This window comes from Ranitomeya variabilis, chromosome 2 (genome assembly GCF_051348905.1).
Source record: "Ranitomeya variabilis isolate aRanVar5 chromosome 2, aRanVar5.hap1, whole genome shotgun sequence".
NCBI lineage: Eukaryota > Metazoa > Chordata > Amphibia > Anura > Dendrobatidae > Ranitomeya > Ranitomeya variabilis.
In genome coordinates, this window is record NC_135233.1 from 25786549 (window position 1) to 25808819 (window position 22271).

General features: G+C 44.8%; 1 protein-coding gene across 3 annotated transcripts in view; it reads right to left on the reverse strand.

Annotated features, from left to right (window-relative positions):
* XDH (xanthine dehydrogenase) overlaps positions 1 to 22054 on the reverse strand; it is a 90413-nt gene extending 68359 nt beyond the window's left edge. For 2 of the 3 annotated variants that reach the window (XM_077282138.1, XM_077282139.1), the window contains exon 1: positions 21911 to 22041. In XM_077282138.1, coding sequence (XP_077138253.1) covers positions 21911 to 21985 — 75 coding nt within the window. In that variant the 5' untranslated portion in view covers positions 21986 to 22041. Of the gene's footprint in view, positions 1 to 21910 lie in introns of all 3 variants that reach the window. The other variant, XM_077282137.1, reaches the window with a different exon arrangement.
* Positions 22055 to 22271: the final 217 nt, after the last annotated feature.

Below are 22271 nucleotides of genomic sequence, written 5' to 3' on the forward strand. Positions count from 1 at the left end.
GGTTTTTTACTGACCGCACAGTTCCTGCCTGTCTTTTGCTATCTAGTATTAGTGGGCCTCATTTGCTGAATCTGTTTTCATTTCTACGTTTTGTATTTTCCCCTTACCTCACCGTTATTATTTGTTGGGGGCTTCCTATATCTTTGGGGTCATTTCTCTGAGGCAAGTGAGGTCTTACTTTCTCTATAGGGGTAGCAAGTTTCTCAGGCTGCGTCGAGACGTCCAGGAATTTAGGCACGTTCACCGGCTACCTTTAGTGTGTTTGGTTAGGATCAGGTTTTGCGGTCAGTCCAGTTACCACCTCCCTAGAGCTTGTTCTATGTTCAGTAACTTAGCTAGTCCTATCTGTGATCCTCAGCCACTAAGGATCATAACAGGTTATATGGATTTGTGATACATATAGGACCAGTTTGCAGAATCTAACTGGTATAATGGTTTGTCACTATACAGTTTTTGACATGCTACAATATACTGACAGATTCCCTAAGAAGAGAAAAAGAAATTATCACCGTCATAATAACATTTTTTGTACTATAATACACCAGTTTTAACACATAATGGAAAAGTTTCTAAGAGATTCCAAATAAATTCATTAAATAAAGCAATATTAATATTACAAATATTGCACTAACTCAAAAAGGGTTAAATTCTTTTGCACGGATTATATGTACAGTACATAGTTGTTGCTGATTGACAGAAAAAAAGACTCATGGTTCAAATCGATCAAGTAAATATATACAAGTCCATTAGACACTGGACATGACATTGAGATAAACCCTCCAGCAAAGCAAAGGTTGCCACATGGAAAAGAAACTCTGTCCAGCCGGCCGTGATTCATGTATAGAAAATAGCGCAAGCACTACAACTCCCACAATCCACCAGATACTGAACCAGCAAGGTGCATCACTAAGATACGACCGCAGAACACTAAATGCAGCTCTGGATGTGACTAGAGCAGAAGGCATTCAAGGTGAAATTCTTAAAAAAACAAACTTAAAAGATGTTTTGTAAGAGGAATTGTACAATGTGTAACATATTAAATAACGACCTCAAGAAGATGCACGTATTAAACTTGACATCGGTAAACACGCTTGGCCCAGGTTTCATTGCCCGCAGAATGTTGTTCTTGTTCCACCCTTTTTAACTGCAAATTTCAGTAACATCTATGTAAAATCAATAAATTCTGAATTTCAGAGGTGTTATACATTGATGGTCTATCCTCAGATTGGAGTTTACCGTTCCCACTGCAGCCATACAGTCACACTGTACAAAGCCAGAAAAAGAGCAGCTCCCGACACTGTATACACTGCAGCTCAGATCACATTCACTTCTATAGGGGCTAAGCTGCAGTACTGAGAACAGCCACTACCCAGAGAATGGCGCTGTGCTGATCTGTGTACATCTGGCTGCAGCAAGACCAGATAAAAGCCGATCGGTGGGGGATCAAGTCCCACCAAACTGATACTGAAGACCCATAGTATATAGGTACTGGACAAACACTTTCATTAAGTGCACAATTAAAATAGAACTTGTCAGTGCAAAATATCTTTCTGAAGTCAAATGGCAAACTGTCTCGTCAAAACATAGATGTATTTATTTTTGTAGCTTCCTTGAGACATAGTGGCATCTGTTACCTGAAGTCATCTACTGGCCCCCAAAAAAGCTACTTGTATTCTAGCAGAGTGACACTACCACCTCCCATCCTCAATGGTTCAACATAGACAGACATGCCATATGTGCAACCCGGGCAGCCGCACAAGGGCCCCAAAGGTAAGGGGGCCCACTTCTGCTCCAAAACAGGTGATATTGTGCATTATGATGCTCTAGTGGACTGCAAGGGGTCCAAACCTTGTTCTTACATGGTGACCCTTTTCTGTTTGTAGCCACTCCTGAGGATCAAGAGGGTTCTGCACAGTCTAAGGACGCAGTCAGATGACCATATAAATTGGACTGAGATCGGACTGGCTGACCGGCCGACCCAAGCGCGACAGCTCCATGTGTTTCTATGCAGTTGTCACGCTCGGGTCGGGAGAGCACCGTGGTCCGACAGCCGTTTGCCTGAGCCCTATCCATCAGATATAAGAGCCCTTCCTGCAACTGCCCTTTCCAAACACAGAAGAGATTTCTTAATACTACGCCTACCCATGGTATTTGTGATAACTTTCTAGTGTACTTTCTCTATCGATCCCTCCCTGGCCAAGGTCTCTGTTTGCTTTCAGTGAATTTGGAACATGTAATATTGACATTAGAGGCTGAAGACCTGGATAAACCTAAAACTACTCATTTCTGGAGCCAGTGCAGGACGGGACACATTTGTACTGTTCCTCTGTTTATCTACATTGTACCGAGATACATCACTGGTGCTGAATGTAGGGATTTCCAAGAATTGGTCCCTAGATTCCCTCTAAACTCAAACGTTACATAAAGTAACAACATTTTCCTATTCTACAATTCAGAAATTAGAATATTAGCCCTTAAGGACACAGTCATTTCATTCAATTTTCATCTCCATATTTAGAAAGTCTATTCTGTTTTCTTATTTAATGTCTACTTTGACATATTTGGGCAATTTTTTTTATGGGACGCAGTGTCTATGGGGTAAACATTATAATGTATTGCAAAATTTGTATACATTTTGTTTTGTTTACTGGGGGTTTGGGAACAGCCACAAACTGCACCATTGTTCTTGGCATTTTGGTTGGGCTTTTGTTTTTTGCTGGATAACTTTAAAAAAAAAAATGTTATTGACACCATTTAGTGGTGTAATATAACTTAATAATCTATATTTATCTTTATTTTCAGTTTTGAGTTAATGATATGCTCGTGCTCTGGGGTGGCCTGTGGGGGGTCTTCATGTGGTGCTCTGATTAGTTTTCTGTGCACTTTTAACTTTCATGTGGTTTGTGGTCACATTAGCTTTGAACTGGTCAGAAAAAGACAGAGTTACAAACTCTCCCATCAAACCTTCAGAACAACCTCATGCACATACTCTAAAATACTATTCTGCAGTAATCAAACACTGAGGCTAGAAAAACAAATGGTACAAATTGTTGATGAAATCCAATTAATAATAATGTGTTTCATCCCCAAATACACGCATTAAAGTAAAAAAAATGTTTGCAGAGGTGGACAACCCCTTTAAAACAAATTGCAAAAACTTCTATAAACTTACAGGGAATAAAGAATTGCAACCACATAAAATAGTTTCACATTCAGTGCAATCTGTTTACAGAGGTTTGCTCAGCACTTGTATCTAGAAAGTGCATACATAGAATCTCACTGACCCAATGGGCTCAACAGAGAGTCCCTGTGGCACATGCCTGGCCCAGTATGTGTTTACAGTGGTATGTAAAAGTTTGGGCACCCTGGTAAAAATTATTGTTAGGGTACATTTCCACTGCCGAGAGACAAATCGGTCCGTAATCTGGACCGAAAAAACGGATGTAACGTATGCGAGTGTCATGCGAGTGCAATGCGATTTTTAATCGCATCATCCGTATGACATCAGTATGACATCCGTATTGCTGTCCGATTTTTACGCACCAGTGTCCTTTGAAAAGCCGGCAAATCAGCGCCGTGTACAGTAAAATCACACTGACAGGTTAGAATAGAGTAGATATATGCACATAGAATGTGTGTATATACATATATATATATATATATGTCAGTGAGACACCTATATATGTATATTTATAATTAATGCAGCGCTAGATAGCATAAAAGCCGCTAATTCAATTGCCGGCTTTTCATTTCTCCTTCACAAACCCGACATGATATGAGACATGGTTTACATACAGTAAACCATCTCATATCCCCTTTTTTTTTGCATATTCCACACTACTAATGTTAGTAGTGTGTATGTGCAAAATTTGGCCGCTGTAGCTGCTCAAATAAAGGGTTAAATGGTGGGAAAAATTGGCGTGGGCTCCCGCGCAATTTTCTCCGCCAGAGTGGTAAAGCCAGTGACTGAGGGCAGATATTAATAGCCAGGAGAGGGTCCATGGTTATTGGCCCCCCCCCCCCCCCCCCCCGTGGCTAAAAACATCTGCCCCCAGCCACCCCAGAAAAGGCACATCTGGAAGATGCGCCAATTCTGGCACTTGGCCACTCTCTTCCCACTCCCTGTAGCAGTGGGATATGGGGTAATGAAGGGTTAATGCCACCTTGCTATTGTAAGGTGACATTAAGCCAGATTAATAATGGAGAGGCGTCAATTATGACACTTATCCATTATTAATCCAATTGTATGAAAGGGTTAAAAAACACACACACACGATTTAAAAGTATTTTAATGAAAGAAACAAACAGGTTGTTTTAGTATTTTATTGCTCTCTCAATCCATCAGGAACACCCTCGCTTGGCAAAACAATAAACACACAATATACATACCCTCTCTGATGAACTGTCACGTCCCACGAGGTAATCCATCTGAAGGGGTTAACTAATATTACAGGCACGAGCTGCGATAAACCACTCGCTCGTGCCTGTAATCCCCGGGTGCTGAAAGGAAAGCTGGATCTGTACTTACATTGAGTCGCGGTGAGGCGCCCTCTGGTGGATGTTCTCATGAACTGCAGCCTGGGAACTTTTTCCCACGCTCCAGGTCATATGAGGACATCCACCAGGGGGCGCATCACCGCGACTGAAGGAAATGTAGGTCAATGACCTACATTTCCTTCATTCGCCGGGGAATTACAAGCACGAGCACACAGCTGCATTTGCAGGGCTCCTGCTTGTAAATTATTTTAACCCCTTCAGATGGATTACTTCGTGGGACGTGACGGGTCAGCAGAAGGTATGTATATTGTGTGTTTATTGTTTTGCCAAGCGAGGGTCTGCAAATGGATTGAGAGAGCAATAAAATATTAAAACAACCGCTGTGTTTATTTCATTAAAATACTTTTAAATCATGTGTGTGTGTGTGTGTTTTAACCCTTTCAAACAATTGGATTAATAATGGATAGGTGTCATAATTGACGCCTCTCCATTAGTAATCTGGCTTAATGTCACCTTACAATAGCAAGGTGGCATTAACCCTTCATTACCCCATATCCCACCGCTACAGGGAGTGGGAAGAGAGTGGCCAAGTGCCAGAATAGGCGCATCTTCCAGATGTGCCTTTTCTGGGGTGGCTGGGGGCAGATGTTTGTAGCCAGGGGGGGGCCAATAACCATGGACCCTCTCTAGGCTATTAATATCTGCCCTCAGTCACTGGCTTTACCACTCTGGCGGAGAAAATTGCGCGGGAGCCCACGCCAATTTTTTCCGCCATTTAACCCTTTATTTGAGCAGCTACAGCGGCCAAATTTTGCACATACACACTACTAACATTAGTAGTGTGGAATATGCAAAAAAAAAAGGGGATATGAGATGGTTTACTGTATGTAATCATGTCTCATATCATGTCGGGTTTGTGAAGGAGAAGGAAAAAGCCGGCAATTGAATTAGCGGCTTTTATGCTATCTAGCGCTGCATTAAATATAAATATACATATATAGGTGTCTCACTGACATATATATATGTATATATACACATTCTATGTGTATATATCTAGTCTATTCTAACCTGTCAGTGTGATTTTACTGTACACCGCGCTGAATTGCCGGCTTTTCAAAGGACACCGGTGCGTAAAAATCGGACAGAACTCGCATGGTGCGAGTGCTGTGCGATTTTTTTCTCGCACCCATTGACTGGCATTGGCGAGTCTCGTCCGAGACTCGCAGCAAATCGCAGCAAGCTGCGATTTTTTTCTCAGTCCGATTTCGGCCGAGAAAAAAATCGCAAATGAAAAGACACCTATTGAATAACATTGGTCCGAGTGCAATCCGATTTTTTATCGGATTGCACTCGTCCGTTTTCCTCGCCAGTGGAAATGTACCCTTATTGTGAACAGTTCAGCAAGTTGAAGATTAAATAATCTATAAATGGGCTAAAGTTAAAGACGACACATTTCCTTTCTATTTTAGGCAAAAAAAGAGTATTTTTTTTTTTTCTGATACAGTGTAATCTTTTACATTTTAAAAATTACAAAAAGGAAAATTGGCCAATGCAAAAGCTTGGGAACTCTGCATGGTTAGTACCTAGTAGGTATCACAGCTTGTAAACGCTTTTTGTACCCAGACAAGAGTCTTTCACTTCTTGTTGAGGGATTTTCCTCCATTCTTCCTTGGAGAATTCTTCCAGTTCTGTGAGATTCCTGAGGCGTCTTGCTTCCTCTGCTATTTTGAGGTCTAGACACAGATTTTCAATGATGTTCAGATCAGGGGACTGTGAGGGCCATTGTAAAACCTTCAGCTTGCAGCTTTTGAGGTCGTCTATTGTGGATTTTGCTGTGTGTTTACGATCATTATCCATTTGTAGAAGCCATCCTCTTCCTCTTTTCACCTTCAGCTTTTTTACAGATGGTATTATGTTTGCATCAAGAATGTGTTGAAATTTCATTGAATCCATTCTTCCCTCTACCCGTGAAATGTTCCCTGTGCCATTGGCTGCAACACAACCACAAAGCATCATTGATCCACCCCCATGCTTAATGGTTGGCAAGATGTTGTTTTTTGTGAAATTCTGTGCCCTATTTTTCTCCACACATACCTTTAAGGATTGTTACCAAAGATTTCTGTTTTAGCCTCATCAGTCCACAGCACTTGTTTCCAGAATGCACCAGGCTTGTTTAGATGTACTTCTGCAGACTTCTGATGCTGAATTTTATGTTGAGGACGCAGGAGAAGTTTTCTTCTGATGACTCTTCCATGAAGGCCATATTTGTACAAGTGTCTCTGAACACTAGAATAATGTACCACAACTCCAGAGTCTGCTATATCTTTCTGAAGGTCTTTGGCAGTCAAGCGGGGCTTCTGATTTGCCTCTCTAACAATCTTACAAGCAGCCCTCATTGAAATTTTGCTTGGTCTTCCAGACCATATCTTGATCTCCACTGTTCCTGGTAACTGCCATTTCTTAATTATATTTGGAACTGAGGAAAGGGAAACTTGAAAACACTTTGCCATCTTCTTATAGCCTTCGTTTGCTTTGTGGCCTACATCATTTTAATTCTCAGAGTGCTCGGCAGCTGCTTAGAAGATCCTATGGCTGCTGTTTTTGGCACAAGGTTAGAGGAGGCTGGGTTTTTATGAAGCTGGAAACCTGGGATTTCTTGGACATCTGGAGCGCAACTTCAACTTGCTTAACTGTTCACAATAACAGTAATTTTCACAAGGGGTGCCCAAACTTTTACATGCTACTGCATATATGTTTTTTTTCTGAACAATTTTTACTCGGGGATCCAATGGAGTCAGAGTCAAAAGTAAGAGACTTCTCTCAATGTATGACCATATGTATCACAACATATAAATCTCTGCTTAACCCCTTCATGACCCAGCCTATTTTGGCCTTAATGACCTTGCCGTTTTTTGCAATTCTGACCAGTGTCCCTTTATGAGGTAATAACTCAGGAACGCTTCAACGGATCCTAGCGATTCTGAGATTGTTTTTTCGTGACATATTGGGCTTCATGTTAGTGGTAAACTTAGGTCGATAATTTCTGAGTTTATTTGTGAAAAAAACGGAAATTTGGCAAAAATTTTGAAAATTTCGCAATTTTCACATTTTGAATTTTTATTCTGTTAAACCAGAGAGTTATGCGATACAAAATAGTTAATAAATAACATTTCCCACATGTCTACTTTACATCAGCACAATTTTGGAAACAAATTTTTTTTTTGCTAGGAAGTTATAAGGGTTAAAATTTGACCAGTGATTTCTCATTTTTACAAAACCATTTTTTTTAGGGACCACATCACATTTGAAGTCAGTTTGAGGGTTCTATATGGATGAAAATACCCAAAAGTGACACCATTCTAAAAACTGCAACCCTCAAGGTGCTCAAAACCACATTCAAGAAGTTTATTAACCCTTCAGGTGTTTCACAGCAGCAGAAGCAACATGGAAGTAAAAAATGAACATTTAACTTTTTAGTCACAAAAATGAATTTTAGCGAAATTTTTTTATTTTCCCAAGGGTAAAAGGAGAAACTGGACCACGAACGTTGTTGTCCAATTTGTCCTGAGTACGATGATACCTCATATGTGGGGGTAAACAACTGTTTGGGCGCACGGCAGGGCTCGGAAGGGAAGGAGCGCCATTTGACTTTTTCAATGAAAAATTGGCTCCAATCTTTAGCGGACACCATGTCGCGTTTGGAGAGCCCCCGTGTGCCTAAACATTGGAGCTCCCCCACAAGTGACCCCATTTTGGAAACTAGACCCCCCAAGGAACTTATCTAGAAGCATACTGAGCACTTTAATCCCCCAGGTGCTTCACAAATTGATCCGTAAAAATTAAACAGTACTTTTTTTTCACAAAAAAATTATTTTAGCCTCAGTTTTTTCATTTTTACATGGGCAGCAGGATAAAATGGATCCTAAAATTTGTTGGGCAATTTCTCCTGAGTACGCCGATACCTCATATGTGGGGGTAAACCACTGTTTGGGTGCACGGCAAGGCTCGGAAGGGGAGGCGTGCCATTTGACTTTTTGAATGGAAAATTAGCTCCAATCGTTAGCGGACACCATGTCGCGTTTGGAGAGCCCCTGTGTGCCTAAACATTGGAGCTCCCCTACAAGTGACCCCATTTTGGAAATTAGACCCCCCAAGGAACTTATCTAGATGCATAGTGAGCACTTATAACCCCCAGGTGCTTCACAGAAGTTTATAACGCAGAGCCGTCAAAATAAAAAATAATTTTTCTTTCCTCAAAAATGATTTTTAGCCCAGAATTTTTTATTTTCCCAAGGGTAATAGGAGAAATTGGACCCCAAATGTTGTTGTCCAGTTTGTTCTGAGTACGATGATACCCCATATGTGGGGGTAAACCACTGTTTGGGCGCACCGCAGGGCTCGGAAGGGAAGGCACGCCATTTGGCTTTTTGAATGGAAAATTAGCTCCAATCATTAGCGGACACCATGTCGCGTTTGGAGAGCCCCTGTGTGCCTAAACATTGGAGCTCCCGCACAAGTGACCCCATTTTGGAAACTAGAACCCCCAAGGAACTTATCTAGAGCATAGTGAGCACTTTGAACCCCCAAGTGCTTCACAGGAGTTTATAACGCAGAGCCATGAAAATAAAAAATAATTTTTCTTTTCTCAAAAATGATTTTTTAGCCCACAATTTTTTTTTTCCCAAGGGTAACAGGAGAAATTGGACCCCAAAAGTTGTTGTCCAGTTTCTCCTGAGTACGCTGATACCCCATATGTGGGGGTAAACCACTGTTTTTGCACACGTCGGGGTTTGGAAGGGAAGTAGTGACGTTTTGAAATGCAGACTTTGATGGAATGCTCTGCGGGCGTCAGGTTGCGTTTGCAGAGCCCCTGATGTGCCTAAACAGTAGGAACTCCCCACAAGTGACTCCATTTTGGAAACTAGACCCCCAAGGGAACTTATCTAGATGTGTGGTGAGCACTTTGAACCCCCAAGTGCTTCACAGAAGTTTATAACGCAGAGCCGTGAAAATAATAAATGTGTTTCCTTTCCTCAAAAATATTTTTTTAGCCCAGAATTTTTTATTTTTGCAAGGGTAACAGGAGAAATTTGACCCCAAAAGTTGTTGTCCAGTTTCTCCTGAGTACGCTGATACCCCATATGTGGGGGTAAACCACTGTTTGGGCACATGCCGGGGCTCGGAAGGGAAGTAGTGACGTTTTGGAATGCAGACTTTGATGGAATGGTCTGCGGGCATCATGTTACGTTTGCAGAGCCCCTGATATGCCTAAACAGTAGAAACCCCCCACAAGTGACCCCATTTTGGAAACTAGACCCCCCAAGGAACTTATCTAGATGTGTGCTGAGCACGTTCAACCCCCAAGAGCTTCACAGAAGTTTACAACGCAGGGCCGTGAAAATAAAAAAAAATTTTTCTTTCCTCAAAAAAGATGTTTTAGCAAGCAATTTTTTATTTTCACAAGGGTAACAGGAGAAATTGGGCCCCAATATTTGTTGCCCAGTTTGTTGTGAGTGTGCTGGTACCCTGATATGACCCCAGTGGACAGGGTCTCAGAGGAACGTGTAAGTCTGCAAGATACAAAAATCCAGCTCATAGGGCTGTGGTAACTGGGTTGACCAAATAGCTACTCCTAACGCCAACACTAGAAGTAGCCGGGGATCATGCCTACGGTGATCGCTAGATGACTCGCGCCAGCCGGAGAATCTAACTACCCCTAGGAGAAGAAAACAAAGACCTCTCTTGCCTCCAGAGAAAGGGACCCCAAAGCAAGATACAAGCCCCCCACAAATAATAACGGTGAGGTAAGAGGAAATGACAAACACAGAAATGAACCAGGTTCAGCAAAGAGAGGCCAGCTTACTAATAGCAGAATATAGCAAGATAACTTATCTGGTCAACAAAAACCCTATAAAAATCCACGCTGGAGATTCAAGAACCCCCGAACCGTCTAACGGTCCGGGGGGAGAACACCAGCCCCCTAGAGCTTCCAGCAAAGGTCAGGATACAGATAGGAACAAGCTGGACAAAAATACCAAACAAAACAAAAGCAAAAAGCAAGGAAGCAGACTTAGCTTGAAAAACAGGAACCAGGATCAGAGGACAAGAGCACAACAGATTAGCTCTGATTTCAACGATGCCAGGCATTGAACTGAAGGTCCAGGGAGCTTATATAGCAACGCCCCTGAACTAACGGCCCAGGTGAGGATATAGGAAAAGACAGACGCTCCAGAGTCAAATCACTAATGACCACTAGAGGGAGCAAAAAGCAAAATCACAACAGTACCCCATATGTGGGGGTAAACCACTGTTTGGGCGCACGTCAGGGCTCGGAAGGGAAGTAGTGACATTTGAAATGCAGACTTTGATGGAATGGTCTGCGGGCATCACGATGCATTTGCAGAGCCCCTGATGTGCCTAAATAGTAGAAACACCCCACAAGTGACCCCATTTTGGAAACTAGACCCCCGAAGGAACTTATCTAGATGTGTGGTGAGCACTTTCAACCCCCAAGTGCTTCACAGAAGTTAACGCAGAGCCGTGAAAATAAAAAATAATTGTTCTTTCCTCAAAAATTATGTTTTAGTAAGTAATTTTTTATTTTTGCAAGGGTAACAGGAGAAATTGGACCCCAACAGTTGTTGCCCAGTTTGTCCTGAGTACGCTGGTACCCCAAATGTGGGGGTACACCACTGTTTGGGCGCACATCGGGGCTTGGAAGGGAGGGAGCACCATTTGACTTTTTGAACGCAAGATTGGCTGGAATCAATGGTGGCGCCATGTTGCGTTTGGAGACCCCTGATGTGCCTAAACAGTGGAAACCCCTCAATTCTAACTTCAGCACTAACCCCAACACACCCCTAATCCTAATCCCAACTGTAGCCATAACCCTAATCACAACCCTAACCCCAACACACCCCTAAAGACAGACGCTCCAGAGTCAAATCACTAATGACCACTAGAGGGAGCAAAAAGCAAAATCACAACAGTACCCCCCCCCTTAGTGAGGGGTCACCGAACCCTCACCACGACCACCAGGGCGATCAGGATGAGCGGCGTGAAAGGCACGAACTAAATCGGCCGCATGAACATCAGAGGCGACCACCCAGGAATTATCTTCCTGACCATAGCCCTTCCACTTTCAGGTACTGAAGCCTCCGCCTGGAGAGACGAGAATCCAAGATCTTCTCCACCACGTACTCCAACTCGCCCTCAACCAACACCGGAGCAGGAGGCTCAGCAGAAGGAACCACAGGCACAACGTACCACCGCAACAAGGACCTATGAAACACGTTGTGGATAGCAAACGACACAGGAAGATCCAGGCGAAAGGATACAGGATTAAGAATTTCCAATATCTTGTAAGGACCAATAAAACGAGGTTTAAATTTGGGAGAGGAAACCTTCATAGGAACAAAGCGGGAAGAAAGCCACACCAAATCCCCAACACGTAGTCGGGGACCCACACCGCGGCGGCGGTTGGCAAAGCGCTGAGCCCTCTCCTGTGACAACTTCAAGTTGTCCACCACAAGATTCCAGATCCGCTGCAACCTATCCACCACAGAATCCACCCCAGGGCAGTCAGAAGGTTCCACATGACCCGAAGAAAAACGAGGGTGGAAACCAGAGTTGCAGAAAAACGGCGAAACCAAGGTGGCGGAACTAGCCCGATTATTAAGGGCAAACTCAGCTAACGGCAAGAAGGTCACCCAATCGTCCTGATCAGCAGAGACAAAACACCTCAAATAAGCCTCCAAAGTCTGATTAGTTCACTCCGTCTGTCCATTAGTCTGAGGATGGAAAGCAGACGAAAACGACAAGTCAATGCCCATCCTATTACAAAAGGATCGCCAGAATCTGGAAACGAACTGGGATCCTCTGTCTGACACAATATTCTCAGGCAGTGGCGTAACTACAAAGTTATGGGCCCCGGTGCGAACTTCCAAATGGGGCCCCCCCCCCTACCTCCGTGACGCCCCCCCACCCCCTTCCCCTAGATACGCCTCGGACTGTTGCAGGAATCTCCTGCACTGCAACATGGTGTTGGGTGCCAGCACAGCCCGCACAGTGGTATATCCAGCACAGCCCGCACAGTGGTATATCCAGCACAGCCCGCACAGTGGAATATCCAGCACAGCCCGCACAGTGGTATATCCAGCACAGCCCGCACAGTGGTATATCCAGCACAGCCCGCACAGTGGTATATCCAGCACAGCCCGCACAGTGGTATATCCAGCACAGCCCGCACAGTGGTATATCCAGCACAGCCCGCACAGTGGTATATACAGCACAGCCCGCACAGTGGTATGTACAGCAAAGCCCGCACAGGGGTATATACAGCACAGCCAGCACAGGGGTATATACAGCACAGCCGGCACAGGGGTATATAGAGCACAGCCGTATATAGAGCACAGCCCGCACAGGGGTATATAGAGCACAGCCCGCACAGGGGTATATAGAGCACAGCCCGCACAGGGGTATATAGAGCACAGCCCGCACAGGGGTATATACAGCAGAGCCCGCACAGGGGTATATACAGCAGAGCCCGCACAGGGGTATATACAGCAGAGCCCGCACAGGGGTATATACAGCACAGCCCGCACAGGGGTATATACAGCACAGCCCGCACAGGGGTATATACAGCACAGCCCGCACAGGGGTATATACAGCACAGCCCGCACAGGGGTATATACAGCAGAGCCCACACAGGGGTATATACAGCAGAGCCCGCACAGGGGTATATGCAGCACAGCCAGCACAGGGGTATATAGAGCACAGCCAGCACAGGGGTATATAGAGCACAGCCGGCACAGGGGTATATAGAGCACAGCCGGCACAGGGGTATATAGAGCACAGCCCGCACAGGGGTATATAGAGCACAGCCCGCACAGGGGTATATACAGCACAGCCCGCACAGGGGTATATAGAGCACAGCCCGCACAGGGGTATATAGAGCACAGCCCGCACAGGGGTATATACAGCAGAGCCCGCACAGGGATATATACAGCACAGCCCGCACAGGGATATATACAGCAGAGCCCGCACAGGGGTATATACAGCAGAGCCCGCACAGGGGTATATACAGCACAGCCCGCACAGGGGTATATACAGCAGAGCCCGCACAGGGGTATATACAGCAGAGCCCGCACAGGGGTATATAGAGCACAGCCCGCACAGGGGTATATAGAGCACAGCCCGCACAGGGGTATATACAGCAGAGCCCGCACAGGGGTATATACAGCACAGCCAGCACAGGGGTATATAGAGCACAGCCCGCACAGGGATATATACAGCAGAGCCCACACAGGGGTATATACAGCAGAGCCCGCACAGGGGTATATGCAGCACAGGGGTATATAGAGCACAGCCAGCACAGGGGTATATAGAGCACAGCCAGCACAGGGGTATATAGAGCACAGCCAGCACAGGGATATATACAGCACAGCCCGCACAGGGATATATACAGCACAGCCCGCACAGGGATATATACAGCAGAGCCCGCACAGGGGTATATGCAGCACAGCCAGCACAGGGGTATATAGAGCACAGCCAGCACAGGGGTATATAGAGCACAGCCCGCATCTCATCTCCCCCCCCCCCGATAATGGCCCCACAGTCCGGTGAAAAAGAAAAAAAAAACCTCTCCTCACCTTTCCTTTTGCCCGCGCTGCTCCTGGTGGCTGCAGTCTGCCCAGGACACTGCAGGTGCGCGATGATATGACGTCATCGCGCACCCGCAGTGTACTGTCAGAGGCAGAGCGGGGAATGATGGGAGAGGGAGCGTCAGGTGACGCTCTCCTCCATCATTGCATTGAACTATACCGGTGTCATAGACGCCGGTATAGTTAAATGCGGCGGCGGCGGCGGCGGCGGCGGCGGCGGCGGGAGGAACAGTGCAGCGGCCCACTACTGGCATCGGCTCTTCTGGCATTTGCCAGAAGTGCCCGATGTCCGGCCCTGCCCTGACCTGCCGGCCCGGGGCCCCTGACCTGCGGGGCCCGGTCGCAATGGCGACCGCTGCGACCGCGGTCGTTACGCCCCTGTTCTCAGGGATGCCGTGCAAACGAACCACGTTCTGGAAAAATACAGGAACCAGATCGGAAGAGGAAGGCAGTTTAGGCAAAGGAACCAAATGGACCATCTTGGAGAAGCGATCACATATCACCCAGATAACAGACATGCCCTGAGACACCGGAAGATCAGAAATGAAATCCATGGAGATGTGTGTCCAAGGCCTCTTAGGGACAGGCAAGGGCAAGAGCAACCCGCTGGCACGAGAACAGCAAGGCTTAGCTCGAGCACAAGTCCCACAGGACTGTACAAATGACCGCACATCCCTAGACAAGGAAGGCCACCAAAAGGATCTGGCCACCAGATCTCTGGTGCCAAAAATTCCTGGGTGACCTGCCAACACCGAGGAATGAACCTCGGAAATGACTCTGCTGGTCCACTTATCAGGCACAAACAGTCTGTCAGGTGGACAAGAGTCAGGCCTATCAGCCTGAAATCTCTGCAACACACGTCGCAGATCTGGAGAAATAGCTGACAAGATAATACCATCCTTAAGAATACCAACAGGTTCAGCGACTCCAGGAGCATCAGGCACAAAGCTCCTGGAAAGAGCATCGGCCTTCACATTCTTTGAACCTGGTAAATACGAGACAACAAAGTCAAAACGGGAGAAAAACAATGACCAGCGGGCCTGTCTAGGATTCAGGCGTTTAGCAGACTCGAGATACATCAGATTTTTGTGATCAGTCAAGACCACCACACGATGCTTAGCACCCTCGAGCCAATGACGCCACTCCTCAAATGCCCATTTCATGGCCAACAACTCCCGATTGCCCACATCATAATTTCGCTCCGCAGGCGAAAACTTCCTAGAGAAAAAGGCGCAAGGTCTCATAACAGAGCAACCAGGGCCTCTCTGCGACAAAACGGCCCCTGCTCCAATCTCTGAAGCATCCACCTCAACTTGAAAGGGAAGCGAGACATCAGGCTGGCTCAAAACAGGCGCCGAAGTAAACCGACGTTTCAACTCCTGGAAAGCCTCCACGGCAGCAGGAGCCCAATTAACCACATCGGAGCCCTTCTTGGTCATATCCGTCAAAGGTTTCACAATGCTAGAAAAGTTAGCGATAAAACGACGGTAGAAGTTAGCGAAACCCAAGAACTTCTGAAGACTCTTAACTGACGAGGGCTGAGTCCAATCAAGAATAGCTCGGACCTTGACTGGGTCCATCTCCACAGCAGAAGGGGAAAAAATGAACCCCAAAAAGGGAACCTTCTGTACACCAAAAAGACACTTTGAGCCCTTGACAAACAAAGAATTTTCACGCAAAATTTTAAAGACCATCCTGACCTGCTCCACATGCGAGTCCCAATTATCAGAAAAAACCAGAATATCATCCAGATAAACGATCAGAAATTTATCCAGATAGTTCCGGAAAATGTCATGCATAAAGGACTGAAAAACTGGAGGGGCATTAGAGAGCCCAAAAGGCATCACCAAGTACTCAAAATGACCTTCGGGCGTATTGAATGCGGTTTTCCATTCATCCCCTTGCTTAATGCGCACAAGGTTGTACGCACCACGAAGGTCTATCTTGGTAAACCACTTGGCACCTTTAATCCGGGCAAACAAGTCAGACAACAGCGGCAAAGGATACTGAAATTTGACAGTGATCTTATTTAAAAGCCGATAGTCAATACAAGGCCTCAAAGATCCGTCCTTTTTAGCCACAAAAAAGAATCCCGCACCAAGAGGGGAAGAAGACGGACGGATGTGTCCTTTCTCCAGAGACTCCTTGATATATGAACGCATAGCGGTATGTTCAGGTATCGACAGATTAAACAGTCTTCCCTTAGGAAATTTACTGCCTGGAATCAAATCTATTGCACAGTCACATTCCCTATGAGGAGGCAGTGCACTGGACCTGGACTCGCTAAAGACATCCTGATAATCAGACAAGTACTCCGGAACTTCCGAAGGCGTAGAAGAAGCAATAGACACAGGCAGGGAATCCTCATGAATACCACGACAGCCCCAACTAGACACTGACATAGCCTTCCAGTCAAGGACTGGATTATGGGTCTGTAACCATGGCAGCCCCAAAACAACCAAATCATGCATTTTATGTAGAACGAGAAAACGTATCACCTCGCGGTGTTCAGGAGTCATGCACATGGTAACCTGTGTCCAATACTGCGGCTTATTTTCTGCCAATGGCGTAGCATCAATACCCGTAAGAGGGATAGGATTTTCTAATGGTTCAAGAATAAAACCACAGCGCTTAGCAAATGAGAGATCCATAAGACCCAGGGCAGCACCTGAATCTACAAACGCCATGACAGGATAAGATGACAGTGAGCAAATCAAAGTTACAGACAGAATAAACTTAGGATGCAAATTACCAACGGTGACAGGACTAACAACCTTAGATATACGTTTAGAGCATGCTGAGATAACATGTGTAGAATCACCACAGTAGTAGCACAAGCCATTCCGGCGTCTATGAATTTTCCTCTCATTTCTAGTCAGGATTCTATCACATTGCATCAAATCAGGTGTCCGTTCAGACAACACCATGAGGGAATTTGCGGTTTTTCTATCACATTGCATCACATCAGGTGTCTGTTCAGACAACAACATGAGGGAATTTGCGGTTTTGCGCTCCCGCAACCACCGGTCAATTTGAATAGCCAGGGACATGGTATCATTCAGACCTGTGGGAATGGGAAAACCCACCATAACATTCTTAATGGCCTCAGAAAGGCCATTTCTAAAATTAGCGGCCAGTGCACACTCGTTCCAATGTGTCAGCACGGACCATTTCCGACATTTTTGGCAATACACCTCAGCCTCGTCCTGGCCCTGAGACATAGCCAGCAAGGCTTTCTCTGCCTGAATCTCAAGATTGGGTTCCTCATAAAGTAAACCGAGCGCCAGAAAAAACGCATCAATATCAGCCAATGCCGGATCTCCTGGCGCCAACGAAAAAGCCCAATCCTGAGGGTCACCCCGTAAGAATGAAATAACAATTTTTACTTGTTGAGCAGAGTCTCCAGACGAACAAGGTTTCAGGGACAAAAATAATTTACAATTATTCCTGAAATTCCTAAACTTAAATCGGTCTCCTGAAAACAGTTCAGGAATCGGAATCTTGGGTTCAGACCTAGGATTTCTGGTAACATAATCTTGTATACCCTGCACACGAGCGGCAAGCTGGTCCACACTTGTAATCAAGGTCTGGACATTCATGTCTGCAGCAAGCTTAAGCCACTCTGAGGTAAAGGGGAAAAGAAAAAAAAAAATGAGAGAGGGAAAAAAAAACTCAAAATTTTCTTTCTTATAATCCCACTTCTGCAATGCATTAAACATTTAATACTGGCCTGGCATACTGATATGACCCCAGTGGACAGGGTCTCAGAGGAACGTGTAAGTCTGCAAGATACAAAAATCCAGCTCATAGGGCTGTGGTAACTGGGTTGACCAAATAGCTACTCCTAACGCCAACACTAGAAGTAGCCGGGGATCATGCCTACGGTGATCGCTAGATGACTCGCGCCAGCCGGAGAATCTAACTACCCCTAGGAGAAGAAAACAAAGACCTCTCTTGCCTCCAGAGAAAGGGACCCCAAAGCAAGATACAAGCCCCCCACAAATAATAACGGTGAGGTAAGAGGAAATGACAAACACAGAAATGAACCAGGTTCAGCAAAGAGAGGCCAGCTTACTAATAGCAGAATATAGCAAGATAACTTATCTGGTCAACAAAAACCCTATAAAAATCCACGCTGGAGATTCAAGAACCCCCGAACCGTCTAACGGTCCGGGGGGAGAACACCAGCCCCCTAGAGCTTCCAGCAAAGGTCAGGATACAGATAGGAACAAGCTGGACAAAAATACCAAACAAAACAAAAGCAAAAAGCAAGGAAGCAGACTTAGCTTGAAAAACAGGAACCAGGATCAGAGGACAAGAGCACAACAGATTAGCTCTGATTTCAACGATGCCAGGCATTGAACTGAAGGTCCAGGGAGCTTATATAGCAACGCCCCTGAACTAACGGCCCAGGTGAGGATATAGGAAAAGACAGACGCTCCAGAGTCAAATCACTAATGACCACTAGAGGGAGCAAAAAGCAAAATCACAACAGTACCCCATATGTGGGGGTAAACCACTGTTTGGGCGCACGTCAGGGCTCGGAAGGGAAGTAGTGACATTTGAAATGCAGACTTTGATGGAATGGTCTGCGGGCATCACGATGCATTTGCAGAGCCCCTGATGTGCCTAAATAGTAGAAACACCCCACAAGTGACCCCATTTTGGAAACTAGACCCCCGAAGGAACTTATCTAGATGTGTGGTGAGCACTTTCAACCCCCAAGTGCTTCACAGAAGTTAACGCAGAGCCGTGAAAATAAAAAATAATTGTTCTTTCCTCAAAAATTATGTTTTAGTAAGTAATTTTTTATTTTTGCAAGGGTAACAGGAGAAATTGGACCCCAACAGTTGTTGCCCAGTTTGTCCTGAGTACGCTGGTACCCCAAATGTGGGGGTACACCACTGTTTGGGCGCACGTCGGGGCTTGGAAGGGAGGGAGCACCATTTGACTTTTTGAACGCAAGATTGGCTGGAATCAATGGTGGCGCCATGTTGCGTTTGGAGACCCCTGATGTGCCTAAACAGTGGAAACCCCTCAATTCTAACTTCAGCACTAACCCCAACACACCCCTAATCCTAATCCCAACTGTAGCCATAACCCTAATCACAACCCTAACCCCAACACACCCCTAACCACAACCCTAACCCCAACACACCCGTAACCCTAATTCCAACCCTAACCCTAATCCTAACCCTAATCCCAACCCTTACCCTAATCCCAACCCTAACCACAACTGTAACCCCAACACACCCCTAACCCTATCCGTAACCCTAACCACAAGCCTAATCTTAACCCTATTTCCAACTCTAGCCCTAATTCCAACCCTAACTCTAATTCCAACCCTAACCCTAAGGCTATGTGCCCATGTTGCGGATTCGTGTGAGATTTTTCCGCACGATTTTTGAAAAATCTACAGGTAAAAGGCACTGCGTTTTACCTGCGGATTTACAGCAGATTTCCAGTGTTTTTTTGTGCGGATTTCACCTGCGGATTCCTATTGAGGAACAGGTGTAAAACGCTGCGGAATCGTCACAAAGAATTGACATGCTGCGGAAAATACAACGCATCATTTCTGCACGGAATTTTCCGCACCATGGGCACAGCGGATTTGGTTTTCCATAGGTGTACATAGTACTGTAAACCTGATGGAAAACTGCTACGAATTTGCAGCGGCCAATCCGCTGCGGATCCGCGGCCAATCCGCTGCGGATCCGCGGCCAATCCGCTGCGGATCCGCGGCCAAATCCGCACTGTGTGCACATGCCATAACCCTAACCCTACCCCTAACCCTAACCCTACCCCTAGTTCTAACCCTAGTTCTAACCCTAACCCTAGTGGAAAAAGAAAAAAAAATATTTTCTTTATTTTATTATTGTCTCTACCTATGGGGGTGATAAAGGGGGGGGGGGTTATTTATTATTTTTTTATTTTGATCGCTGTGATAGAACCTACCACAGCGATCAAAATGTACTTTGTAATGAATCTGCCGGCCGGCAGATTCGGCGGGCGCACTGCGCATGCGCCCGCCATTTTGGAAGATGGCGGCGCCCAGGGAGAAGACGGACCGACTTCGGGAGGCTCGGTAAGTATGAGGGGGTGGATCGGAGCACAGGGGGGGGATCGGAGGACGGGGGGAGCGGACAGGATCATGGGGGAGCGGACAGGGGGACGGAGGGGGTACCGGACAGAACGGAGGACTGGGGAGGAGATCGGTGGCGGTGGGGGGGGCAGAACATAATTTCCAGCCATGGCAGATGCTATTGCAGCATCGGCCATGGCTGGATTGCAATATTTCACCATTTTCATAGGTGAAATATTGCAAATTGCTCTGATTGGCTGTTGCACTTTCAACAGCCAATCAGAGCGATCGTAGCCACGTGGGGGCAAAGCCACCCCCCCTGGGCTGAAGTACAACTCCCCCTCTCCCTGCAGATCGGGTGAAATAGGAGTTAACCCTTTCACCCGATCTGCAGGGACGCGATCATTCCATGACGCCACATAGGCGTCATGGGTCGGATTGGCACCGACTTTCATGACGCCTACGTGGCGTCAAAGGTCGGGAAGGGGTTAATGCAATATAATATTCCCATCAAATGCAATTACATTTTAGTTCATAACAATCAAAAGAACTTTTTTTCATGCAGAATAATGTTTCAAAATTGTGACAGTGTCAAAATAATTTATTGCAATGTCAGGTTAATTAAAATTGCAATAAAAGTGAATGAATATATTAAAATTATAAAAAAAAATATATGAAAATATTAAAATTATATTTCGAAATGCAATTAAATATAAAAAAAATTTGAAAAATGTGTTTTTTACATTTTTACAATTTATAAAAGTATCACATCTCTCAATGTATGACCATTTGTATCACAAAATATAAATCTCTGCTTAATGCAATATCATATTCCCATCAAATGCAATTACATTTTAGTTTATATCAATCAAAATAACTTTTTTTCATGCAGAATAATGTTTCAGAATTCGAAATGCAATTAAATATTAAAAAATTAGAAAAATGTGTTTTTTTACATTTTTTCAATTGATAAAAGTATCACTTCATAATTATTACCTTCACACATGTATTTTCATTGCAGACCTGCAGTTAATGTTTATCAGGCTATGTTCCCATGTTGAACGTTTGATGTGACAGATTTTCTGCACGCATTAAGTAAAATAGGTTACTGGCATTTAAAAAAAAAAATATGCAGCATAAAAACTCACCAAAAACTCATTGTGCAAACGTAGATTATAATTGAAATGCTGCAGATATTGCTTTGAAAATTTGTGCAGAACAGCTGTCAATTCACCCAGCGCATTGCAGAAGGTAAACTATGGACTCTGGTAATCACAGTATAAACTAACAAGCTGCGGATCCGAAATTCACAGAACTTATCAATTTACCCTGCAAATATATTTTTTTGCATCGTGTGTGCATAGCGCTGCTACTGTACAGATAGAAAATCTGTCGCATTTTATGCCCTGTTGGAATGAATATTGATTGTTTTATTGCAGTACCATGTTATCAACTTACATAAAAAAAATAAAGTAAAAAAAATACCAATTGAATTTAAACTAAAAAGAGAAATCAAAAGCTTTTTTTTTTTTTTTTTTTTTTAATCGATTCCTTCTTTTTAACTTTACGTTCAAAGAGAATATTTTAATTACTAATGAAAAAGTTATTAAAAATCCAACTTAATTAAAGTAAAAAGCAAAACAAAAAAATGTGGGTTATATTTTTTTACCTTTTTCCCATTCACAAAAAATATCAGTTCATCTGGCAGATTGTTTGGACCTGGTGTTTCCTGCTTTTTTACCATCACTGCAGCAGACGTATAATCCCATACAGATCAGCAGTACACCCGAGTCCTCAGGCACAGACAGTGCATAACAGGTGAACTAGCAGATACTACTCTTTATAGTGTCTGAATGTGATTTTACTCGGGAGGAGCCGACCGGCCCATGCTGACAACCAATGATCAGACATACATGACAAAGTACATTGGCAGGAGCGAGCCCTAGTTCTACCAACTGGCTCATATGATTGGAGAGGCTCCTCGCTATGGCGGCACAGTTCATTTTCCTGGGAGCTCCACCGGAGTGGAT